The 12,373-nt window shown below is 40.6% G+C and overlaps 1 protein-coding gene and 1 pseudogene across 1 annotated transcript; one reads left to right on the top strand and one right to left on the bottom strand.

Moving 5' to 3' along the window:
• The first annotated feature begins 4,367 nt into the window (after positions 1–4,367).
• LOC147436920 (histone H2AX) lies at positions 4,368–5,514 on the top strand. The gene is made up of 2 exons (XM_086486319.1): positions 4,368–4,643; positions 5,205–5,514. The coding sequence occupies exons 1-2, from the start codon at positions 4,458–4,460 to the stop codon at positions 5,424–5,426; spliced, it is 408 nt and encodes a 135-aa protein (XP_086342445.1). The 5' UTR covers positions 4,368–4,457; the 3' UTR covers positions 5,427–5,514.
• A 4,480-nt stretch (positions 5,515–9,994) lies between these two features.
• Positions 9,995–12,362, bottom strand: LOC147436919 (uncharacterized; annotated as a pseudogene).
• Positions 12,363–12,373: the final 11 nt, after the last annotated feature.

The raw sequence follows: 12,373 nt of genomic DNA, 5'->3' as shown, positions 1-12,373 counted from the left end.
CCCGAGGTGTGCACCATCCCCCACATAGTGGGCTCAACAAAACCGATAATAGATCCCAATTCCACTTACCCTAATATAATTAACAACATCAACCATTTATAGGCTACTTAAAGACCTCTCTTCTTAAGCAAGAAAAGAGAAACCAAATGCTCTGATACCAATGTAATGGAATTGACCTATTTAGTTTGAGAGTAGTGGAAATTAATGAGAGTACTTTTGAGAAATGACTTTGTGAGCATAGCGGGTGAACATAATTGAATATAGCAACATAATCATAGCAATTAGTTAACTTGGCATGAACAATACTTTTGCAAGAGAGAGAATTTAGAGAACATGACAAAAGTTGAGGACCGGATTTATGTGGAGCTGGTCCCCCCTCCAATAGGCATTTGTATTATGATTTCTCTCATTAAGAGAGACTTGTTACAATACAATCTTTGTGTTCCTTGTGACCTAGGTGATGCAATGAAGATGGAAAGCTTCATGCATCACAAACATAACATAAACTTGAAGAAAGCTTTAACTATCCCAAGCCTCAGTCCCAAGACCTCAAACACCTTCGAAGGTGGAGAGAGCTAGCAGGGAATGAGGGTAGGGAAGAGGAAGAAGAAACATTTCGTAGGAGAAAGAATTAGTTCCTCACTTATCATAACTCTTGTTGCTAGCATACATAATAGCATAGTAACGAAGAAGAAGGAGATGGCAAGCTTAAGCATTGAAGCATGGCTCTTGGTTGGATTTGCACTCCATATCCAAGAGTGTTGGTGTAGGCTCTCAACCTCTACTTGCTTGGAGAAGGAGAGGGAGCTCTTGCACTTTGCATAGCACGCAATGAGAGTGTTTGTGAGTGTGTGTGGGTGAGTATACCCCCTAAGCAACCCCCTAGCTTGCTTGGGTCGACCCCCCCTTGTAGCTCATGCTTGAAGCTCATTGGACCCCTCTAGGCCTAGCCAATCACAAGCAGGAGGCATTACAAGCAACAAGGGTAGCCTTGAGACAAGTGGCCCCCTTTCCCCTTTGAGAGAGAGGGCTAGATAAATGCTAAATCATTTAATTAAATCTTCTAAATTATTATTGGACCCCTTGGGTGGCCAACCAATAGGCTTCAGGCACACCATGAGGGCAACATGAGGAGGAACTTGACAAGTGTCCCTTTTGCTTTCTTTGTACCATGCATGCCTTGTGTGACTGTGTGGGTGTTCTCTCTCATCCCCCCTCATGTAGGTCTCGCCCCCTCCTTGTAGGGATTGAATATTTGACTTTTTGACACCTCAAGCCCCTCATACATAGGCCCAGTTCCCACCACAAGCTTGGCCGTTAAGCACTTTAAGCTTGGGCTAGGTTCTCACCTTAAGTGCAACCCTAGCATCTCAAGCATGTCAAGCACCTCAAGCATCTCAATAATTAAGCACCTCAAGAATCTCAAGCACCTCAAGCACCTTAGTCATCAAGCAGGACAAGCACCTCGAACTGGGTCGGGTTCCCGCGCCTCAAGGTCAGCCCTAGCTTACCTACGGTCAAAGGACTTTTACACACATTATTGGAGGTCTTCAATGAAGCTAACCCTAAGGTCTTATGCTCCGTTGGTTAGCCTTGCTCTTTGATAGAACATCTCTCATTTGGGCCCCTTTACCATTTGCCCCATGTTGAGATAGATCTATAAGCACATGTCTATATCTTAACCCTTGTTCCCGTTTATTCTCCCACATGAAGTGATCAGTTTAATATGAGAGAATCATTTGGGTTGGTTACATATTAGATATTAGATTTTATGACATGCCTCCTGGAAAAAAGGCCATTGGTACGAAGTGGGTTACAAGTTGAAACACAAGTCGGATGGTGAGATTGATCGCTATAAGCCTCAACTTGCTGCAAAAGGTTATGCACAACAAAAAGGCATAGAAGAGACTTTTGCTCCCACTTGTCGTATGACTACTGTGCATTTTCTATGTGCATTGGCAACTCATTTTGGTTGGGATGTACATTAGTCAGACATTGTTGCTGCTTTCTTGAATGGTGACATATTTGAGGAAGTTTTTGTAATGCAGCCTCGCGGTTTTGTCGAGAAAGGACAAGAGGATAAAGTGTGCAGATGTAAGAAAGCTTTGTATGGGTTGAAGCAATCTCCTCGTGCTTGGTATGAGAAAGCTGACACTCATTTGGTCAAACGAGGCTTCCGTAATAGTCCAACAGAAAGCACATTGTATGTAAAGCATAAGGGTGATGTACTTCTCATTGTGGTTCTTTATGTGGATGATTTGCTGACCATTGGACCAAATGAGAGAGCTACTTTCAAGATGAAAGATTTGGGGCTGTTGCATCATTACTTGGGTATATATTTTAAGCAGTGTGATGGTGGTATTGCCTTGTGTCAGAAAAGTTACATAGAGACATTGCTATGTAAGTTTGGACTCGAGGATTGTAAACCTATTGCCACTCCCATGGAAACAAGTTTAAAATTGAGTCTTCATGATGTTGGTGATCCTGCTGATGTCACTCTTTACCAAACTGTTGTTGGATGCCTCATTTATGAATGCAATACGAGGCCGCATATTCAGTTTGCAGTCGGACAGGTCAACAGATTTATGCATAGCCTAGGGTCTAAGCATTGGCAGGTTTTCAAGAGGATTTTTTGCTACTTGAGTGGCACTTTATATCTTGGCTTGTTTTATCCCAAGGGGGGATCATTGCTGCCAGACTTACATGCTTTTTCGGGCTCAGATTAGACTGGTTGTTTTGACACGCGAGTGTCCACAAGTGGTTTTTGTTTCATGCTTGGCAGTTCATGTATATCAGGTTGAGCAAGAAGCAACCTACTGTGGCCACTTCCAGTTGTAAGGCTGAGTATAGGGCAGTCTTCACAGCTACGATTGAGTGTGTGTGGCTCAGACGTCTCATGGTTGATTTGGGTGTTGGACAGGACACTGCCAACACTATCTACACTGAAAGTCAGAGTGCATTGACAGTTGCGAGGAACCCAGTTTTTCATGCTAGCACAAAGCACATTGAGGTGAATTACCACTATGTCAGGGAGAGGCTCTCAACAGGAGAGGTCAGCTTGGCTTATGTGCCAACACAGGACAACCTTGCAAATCTTTTCACAAAGGCATTGTCTCATGAGAAGTTCGAAGCTTTCTGCAAAGCTTTGGGCTTACTCCCCTTTGTGGACTGATCATGTCCTCAGGGCATGGCACTTCCCTTTACTCTATGTGCCAGCTCTAGTTCACCGCATCACTCCCAGGGGGGGGTTTGTTACCATATACATGTGGTAGTGATGTGTGTGAACACACTTAGGACCGTCGGGGCATTTTTCCCCTCGCTAGGAGGTTTTTCCCCCCGTGCATTGTATATACGCCCATCATTCTAGGGTTATGAATCTTTCCATTGCACACTAAGTAATACACTCTGTTGTGTGCCTTGAGCTTCCTTCGTCTTCTCCAAGCTGTGTGTGTTTTTTTGCAACCCTAATTTCAACAATGCTATGCTTTCACAATATAAAACACACACACACACACACACACACACACACACACACACACACACATACACATACATATATACACAAGTAGATGTTTAAACGCACCAAAACATATAAACAAAGATGTATGTGTGTGTGTGTGCATGTGGGCTACAACTCATTTAGAGGTTTAGATGAGTCCCTTGTTGTCAATGTTCAAATGATAGAAATATCTTGTTTCAACTTTGTCAAATGTTTCACTATGTTGATTTATGGAGTCTATTGTCCTTCAAGCAAAAGTTGCCACCTTTTGAGTCATCAAAAGATTCACCCTACGTTTTTTCATTCACATTACACATCCCAATGGTTGGAACACTACCTCTATTGACTATAACACTATCTCATTGTTTTGTGCATTGATGTCCATCAACATTTCTTTTTTGTAGCCAACAAGTCGTAACCTAGTAGTTAAGGTGGATGTGTGTAAGGACCCAGATTCGATACCTAGTGGTATCTTTCAAATTTTAGTTGCACCTCTATCTTTTGTTTCTAAAATTATAAGACATCAACCAATAGTCAAGGGGAGTTGGCCTAGCGAAAAGGAGAGGGGCTTTAAGTGTGCTCGTTATGGTTCAACTTCTTTGACATGTAGGTGTGGGTTTCCTGTAGGCTAAAACTCGATGATGCCCAAGCATTGGGCTGATATCATATCACAAAAATAAAAATAAAAATGTCAAAAAATAAACCTTTGGGCTTTAGAGGGCCAAAGATAATGAAGAGCTGGCGATCCAAGAGATACCAATCAATTGCGAGGAAGCAATCCAACGGTTTCCATGAACGGAGTGGGATCCAAGGGTTGGGATCTGTAAGAAAGATTATAAAGCGGGAGAAGAACCGCCATCGATTCAAATCAGAAACATTGGTGCGCTGCCTCCGTAAACCCTAGCCTCAACAGATCATTCAAACCAGGCTTCGCAAGTCATCTTCTGCATCTGCTACGATGAGCTCGGGAGGGAGAGGCAAGGCCAAGGCCTCCGCCAAGGCTGTCTCGCGATCGCACAAGGCTGGTCTCCAGTTTCCTGTGGGTCGAATTGCCAGGTTCTTGAAAGCTGGAAAATATGCAGAACGTGTTGGTGCTGGTGCCCCTGTCTATCTTGCTGCCGTTCTTGAGTATCTCGCTGCAGAGGTCGGTTTATGTTTCTTTGCTCTCTTTTGTTCTTTGTGTCTTTACTATCGTCGGAGATACCCACGTGCCATAGCTACGTATGCTTCGTGACTAGCCTCCATAGCTACATATAGCCTGCAGTTTGTCTTCTCAACACGATTTTGGGGCTTCCCTATGCTGACAACTGGCTGGGTTGCATAATTAGGGTAACGCATATATATGAAATCTGTGGTAATTGGTGTTTAAAACTGCTTATGGTTGGAAGGATTATCTACCTGCCTGCATCCTTCGTGTCTTCTTTGTTTATCTAGGGTAAAACTGGTTTCTTTAGTGATTATATGTCTTACTAAGATCCTAGCCATCTGGTAGGGGGAATATGTATTCTGTAGGATTCATGGTCCCTGAACTAGCCATCGTTTCCTTGTAATTGCAGAAGCTTCACAACTTGTTTGCAAACTGCATATTCCTTCTGCAATGGGATTTGAGACCGCCTCAGAAGCTAGCCTTTTAGACTATTTGTGATTTTTTTAAAACCTAAAGTGAATTGTGTGTTATTTATGATTTGCTGGTTTATTCTGCCAGGTCCTTGAATTGGCTGGGAATGCTGCAAGAGACAACAAAAAGAACAGAATTGTTCCTCGGCACATCCAGCTAGCAGTACGAAATGATGAGGAGTTGAGCAAATTGCTAGGTGCTGTCACAATTGCAAATGGTGGTGTATTGCCTAATATTCATAATGTGCTTCTTCCCAAGAAGTCAGGAAAAGGGAAGGGTGAAGTTGGCAGTGCTTCTCAAGAGTTTTAGGCCAATTAGAATAGCGAACTGGTTCTGAAGAACTGTTTGTTTTTAACTTGTCTATAAAGAATGACATGGTGTCCTCAGGATTGTGCAATCTTTTGAATTTGTTGGCTGTCTTTATTGAATGTGTACTCTTGGTGTGAATTGGCAAAACTTTCAATAGTCTTGGGTCTTAAGGTGATCCCATAATCATTTGCAAAAGTGGCGGTCTTGGTAGCTTTATTTGATGGAATGTGCTATATCATCCACACCTGCCTGGTTGATAAGAAAATATACTGTACCTGTAATTTGCAGAAATGGTGGTCTTGAGAGTTTACTAGGTGTGTGTATGTATGCTGGTGCTTGCATTGCCCATCTTGATCCTTAACTTTATGTTGAGCGGAAGTGCACAATTTAACTAGCAACTTGAGCAGCTTGTCAGTTCATCACCACGGCAACTAAGTCAGTGTCTCAAAAATAGAAACCAAGAGTTAAGTCAACTACAAGACTGTCAAACTGCATTCAACAGACTAAGCCAGAGGCCTCTTCGTAATCAAAGCATGTGATTTTTGGAATGCTTTAAATCTACACATGATTGTCTATTCAAGGGGCGTGTTGAACCACGGGAAAACTGCTTGCATCTTAGTTTCCCCAACACTAGTGGTCTAATCTAATACACGGCTTCTCTCTTTTGTTGCCAAGAGACTGAAATCACCCACAGCTAGCCAGGAAAGTCACTTGGAGCCATTGGTGTGCATTCGTAGCTTGAGTATTTCAAGCAGATAGGTTCTCTATTATAGACAAGGCCCATGCCAAAATCGCTAAAGATAACATCTAGTCAGACAATCAAACCATTGGTAAAATTGGAAATAGATCTCTGTACTGATTGTTGATACTAGGTGCAAACTTGTCATCCAAAGGTTTCAACAGATTTGCAATGGAACATCAAGACTATTGTCCATAGAAGATTGTGACTAATTGGCATTAACAAGATAAATTTGTAGGGGAACACTACCATCGAGGAAGGAGCAGATGGAGCTTGGAGAAGTCTACACCTCCTACAAAGATGATTTACTAAGAAGAGTGTTTGAATATATAAATATCCCCCTTGCCTATCAAAGCCAGCTCCAATACATGCACTAGAATATGCACGTCTTGCATATTGAATGAACAAGAGTCTCTTGAAGTTGTAATTGGAACTTCCATCCTTACTTGGTCAAGAGATCTCCTTTTGTCATCCATAATCCACAATTCGGTATACATGTGCAAATGAATTATCAACTTGCTACTAGTAGCTTTGTTGACAACAATTCCAAGAAAGATATGTATTTTTTAAATATAGTTTGGGTTTGGAGAGTTATGATGTAGATTTTTTGTTACTTTTGACAACTTTTGCTTCAAAGAGGAGTGATAAACATTATCAAGGGGAAAAGTATGCTAACTACTTTGTTGACAATGATTATCTACTCTATAAGAATAGAGTGTGTGCACTAACTATTGGTGACTTTCATGCTTGCATTCTTAAAGAAAACCTTGAACCTTGATAGTCAGTTATTATTCATTTTGGGATTTAGAGGACCTATGCATTAGTTAAAAGACAATTTTATTGGTTTAGTTTGTAGGGTGTGCAAACTTATATCTTGAAATGAAATACGTGTTTCAATACCTATGAGAATTTCAAGGTTGGAGGTTATTTTATTCTTTGGAGATTCTTCAAAGGAAATAGGAAAGCATTTCCATGGATATCATTTATTGGTTTTATGATGAAATGACTCAATGTGGGTGGTAGTGGGCATGTTAACCAAAATGGTAAAGTTTATTCTCACGAAACAAAACGATTAAAATGTTAGAGTTGGCAAAAATCTTTATTGAACATATCTACTAGTTATATGGCTTGCATGTAGATATAATGTCAAATAGAGATAAGAAGTTCAACCCTCATTTTTGGAGGGAAGTCCTTAAAAAGTTAGATATTATTTGAGTATGAGTATAACAGAGCATATGTAATCTGATGGTCAAATTGAAAGGGTCAAGTAAATTCTAGTGGACATGTTGCATTTTTATGTATATAAAAAGATCTAACTCGAAAGAGTACTTGCTCATTTTGGAGTTTTCGTATAACAACTCCAAACATGTAGCAATTGGATTTATAGCATTCGTGTTCATGTAACAACTGATGTTCAAAATTGTGGGCTTTGGGTTATGTCTTGGTATGGATTGTTTTTAGTCCAATGGATGCATAGGTGGTAGGAATCATGTTCTTTAGACCACAACACCAATATTTAAGGGTCTAGATTGAATCAAAGTATTTCATGTGCATATGGACGTTTCAAGCTTTGTTATTGGTTGTATTTTGGCTCAGTCAAGAGAGGGGACCATGGATTTTCCTATCTCTTATGCTAGCTCTTGATAGCTAAAACTAGCCAAGAAAAACTATCTATGTTGCCAGATGAGATGCTTGGTTAGCTCTATAAAGTAAGCTTCTTTATCCTCACTTTCAATCGATTTAGTTATCTCTTTGTGTCTACACTCTACTCGATCCCATTAAGTGATTAAGCTTGTAATTAGCATGTCATTACCATGAATGGTTCTCTTTTATCCTCCCTAATCCCTATGGGGGGATTGGGGCGGTTCAATTGCATCAACAAATGCCTCTTGCCTTGATGAGCCAAGGTAAAAGTTGACTTCAATTCAAATCTCACTTGTGTACTTTGCTACTTGTGTGTTCTATATGCTCACATTTGTCCAAAATGATGGGCCCTTAATGGGTTACAACAATTACACGTGTTGTGAAGAGTGCATGGGGCCTTAGACACAATTTTGGAGGCCTTCCATAGGAAGCAACTATGGGTTTATTAAAAGGGAACAATAGTCATATACAAAAGGTTGAGGCACATGAGTTTATAATCACCATGGATTGATTTTGTGAATTTTGTGAACTATATGGAAGCTACACTTCGAACTACGCGTGAATTTTGTGACTTATGTTATAATGAAAATAATTTGAAACATGCATGCTTGTGCAATGATAAAGCATTCTCGTATCTTCATGGTCGTGAGTTTGAGCCCCATTTGTCCACAAGTTTTTTCCTTGCATAAGAGTGCAAAATTTGAATTATCCTCAACCCTTGATCCCTTCCAAGCTTGGCATGTCAAACAGTGACGTGGGGTGTAGCGGAAGGTGCTCTTATTACCCCACTACCTGTCAAACAAGGTGAAAAGGCACAATGGTTTGGAAAAGAGGATGAGAAAGAGTGGGTGTGACCCACTATTCGATGTCACTCTTTAAAGTTAAGATAACAAATGTCAACTATTCACAATTGCCTACATATACAAAACACAATGCTTAGTCATTCTTCTATTTTAGAAAATATGAAGAAAAAGAGTTTATTATTGTTTACTTACCAAGTGGCACTAATCTACAACCTATCCAACCCTCCCCTTTAAGTGCCATGGGGTCCCAACCATGGGATCAATGGTCCCAAGTGAAAGATCAATCTGGACCATCGATTTGCTAAAACTAAACTTGGGATCTCGAGTTTGAATTTTTCAAAACTAATCTCGAGATCTTGAGTTTAGGTTTTACCGGCCAAGCGAGCCTCCCCTTTAAGTGCCACGAGGTCCCAACCATGGGATCAATGGTCCCAAGTGAAAGATCAATCTGGACCATCAATCTGTTAAAACTAAATTCGGGGTCTCGAGTTTAGGTTTTATCGGCCAAGCATGGCTTAATCTCGGGATGCCTGCGCTTCCCCAGTCGGGATTTGAACCCTCACCACTAGCTTAAAGCTGAGGCTATCCAACGGTCCAAAGTTGCTCTCAACAAGAGTTTCAACTTCCATACTTTAGGCTTGGTTCAAATTGCACGTCTCCAACAACCTTTCTCTTAGGTGAACCAATAAAATTTAGCGCTGCAAAACACCCCATTCAGGCTACATGATTGAGTCTAGACTCTTTCCTTGTGCGGGTATTTCAGGCTGGTTATGCTACCCATGGGGGGAACACACCAAGGTCGAAAAATGAAAGGGAGAGATGTGGAGAGAAAGTCTGGCAGATGCTGCTTTTGGAGCAAAAAATTGAGCAGGTCTTGTGAAGCACTACTCGGGAAAGGCCTTCGCCTTCTTCGGAAAAGAGTAGTGGAGGTTTGTTTCCCATGCTATGCAGTGTGAATGCTACCTTATGTAGGCAAAAAAGAAAGAGTTGGCCACTAATGCAAGTTTGACTATCTGGTTTTGGTGGTTCGCGTTGTTGGACACCAATGCCTAAAATTGACAGGTACCCCCCAACTTTTTTTTGACGGGAAATTTCTTGTCAAAGCCTTTCATGTGACAGGCTTTAAGCAAAAACATTCTAGTCATTTGACAGACAAATTTTAGGAAAGACAAGAAACAAAAAAGTATTGACGATAAGATCCTATTCAAATCCATTATCCGTTTGAGGCAATGTTGTGCACAATACAAAAATGTAGCATTACCATTCAAACTTCCAAAAACGCAAAGGTTCGAAATTGGCTAGTTCGTACATAGATGATAGTGTCAAAACAAGAAATATTGAATTGCAATAAATCCCAAAATCTATGCAATTTTTCAATTATGCTAATGGCAGGCTCTCCTCTTCTTTGCATTCACCCAAATCTCAAAAACATCATTCCAGTCAATCAGTGAGCTTCCACGCGCATCAATAGACAATAGCATCAAAGCATCCAAAGTATCCAATCCTAAGGCAGATCTTGAAGCATTTTTTATGAAATTTTGACGCGAGAAGCCACATTCACATGCAGTAGTGCTTGCTGGAATGACTAGACTTACCTGCCATAAGCTCATTAGTGTAGGAAATAAGTCCCACCAAGTCTTATTTGCACTACAAACCTCCCATGCATCATGCATACTCTTGTTTCCCGCAACTCGATATAGCATTCCAACAAAATCTTCTCTCTCACTCATACATCTCCGGATGTCAACAATACTACTATCCACATTAAGCCGATTAAGTAATCTTTCCAACCATTCTTGTGTTCTCTTCTCTCTATCAATCTCATTTGATGGATAGGATGATGGACTAAATATTTTGAATGCATTAAACACTGGGAGATCCTCAAATCGTCGATTAAGAGCATCCAAAATATTTTGCACATATAACTTTGCCATAGAAATACATTCTTCAAAAGATCCAGTCTCTTTTGCACTTTCTTTGGGCGATGCATTCAAGTCCAAGTTCTCCCCATCTTCATTCTCAACATCTTCTTCGTCATACTCACCTGTTTCCGTTGCCTTTTTTCCCTTCTTATCTTTGGAAATGGGCTTAAACTTCAATACATGGCTATGAGACTTCCCACTTGCATCTACATAAACTAATTTGCCCTCTTTTGCCATTCCTAAAAAAGTTGACAAATAACTTGATCCAACACCGAAGTTATTAGCATCATTAGTAAGATATCTTCTAGTGAGCTTTTCAAACGTCAAATCAATCAAAGCACCAACAGTGGTCACATCCATCTCTTGCCTTTGGAACTCTACATTAAGCTTGTTAAGCTCTACAAGCACATCGGCAGAAAGATGAATCATAAATTGTACTTGAAAGATAGTAGCATACCCATACCACTTCTTTTCACGAAGTTTCCATTGTGCAAGAACATCAGGCATAATTTTGACAAGTCTTTCCATGACTTTGCCTCTTGAAAGCCATCGCACTGAGTGAATCTGTAACGCTTTTACATCCTGAATGTCATACTCACTCATGATCTTCCACAATTCTTCATGTCTCTTCCCAGACTTCCCCAACCATGAATACACTTTATTTGCAACTTTGTCAACAAAGGCGTATACATGAGGATGAGACACAAACCCATCCTTTGCTGCCAAAGCGTGTCTGTGTGCAATGTAGTGTACACCCATGATACGAGGCATATCTTTTAGAAAATGTGCAATGAGACCTGTCTTATGACCAATCACCACCGATGCATTGTCAGTTGCAATCACAATGAGCTTGTTTACATCTAACTCATTGTCTTTTAAAAATTGAATCATTGCATCATAAACACCCTTTGCATTTGCATTCTCCATGGGAAGCAATTCAACATAGCAACATCTAGCACGTCCCTTTCCTTTGTTACCCACATATGTCACATAGACAATCAAGTGCTTTTCCATAGTACGATCTGTACTCCATCAATGAGCACAGAGTAAAACGGACTTGCACACACCTCTGCCAGCATTTGCTTCTTCACATGATCCTTTATGGAAAGCATCATCTCTCTGCCAGACACTGGATTCACATACGAGCCATACTCTTCAGAAGCAGGCATATTCGGCATATGCATCTCACGAAGAAATTTGCAATGACTGGGATATTTATCCAATGGAATATCCTCACATGCACAAAAAGAAACCAACTTCATACATGTCACAATACGTATTTGCTCCAAATGAACCATTGAGTCCATACCATCATCAAGAGGACCTCTACCCGTATCCTTCATACGTTTCTTGGCATTTAATAAACACACAGAATCAGTATGATCCTTGGTGAGAGAATGGTCATGCAATGCTGAGATCATAAATGCAGTAGAACCTTCGCAAGTATACACATTGATCTTCTTACATTCCTCACAAAAAGTGCATTTAATAATCTCCTCGTTCAACATGTTCTTACATAAGTAAGCCCAAGGATGGAGAAGATTCCATTGTTGCCGCCACCTTCTCTTAGTTATCTTAACACCCTCGGACATAGCTACAACACCATTTGCCTTACTACCAAGACCTTCCTTTGCGCTACCACTCATATTGTCCACATATATGGATCTACATTTGATACATTTGATGCATTTTCCACATTTGTCAATGCATTGCCACCTTGGACACTACTTGTAGGTTTGATCAAAAACGCATCTAGCTTAGGTTGAGACTTTCTCTTCTTCTTTGCAGAAGAAAGAGAAGATGATCCTACTCTCTTGCTAGGCTCCATTCCAATTCCTC

Source organism: Adiantum capillus-veneris, chromosome 17 (assembly GCF_014529385.1).
Source record: "Adiantum capillus-veneris isolate H3 chromosome 17, ASM1452938v2, whole genome shotgun sequence".
NCBI lineage: Eukaryota > Viridiplantae > Streptophyta > Polypodiopsida > Polypodiales > Pteridaceae > Adiantum > Adiantum capillus-veneris.
Note: the sequence above shows the minus strand (reverse complement) of the source record. Positions and strands in the feature narration are given on the sequence as shown.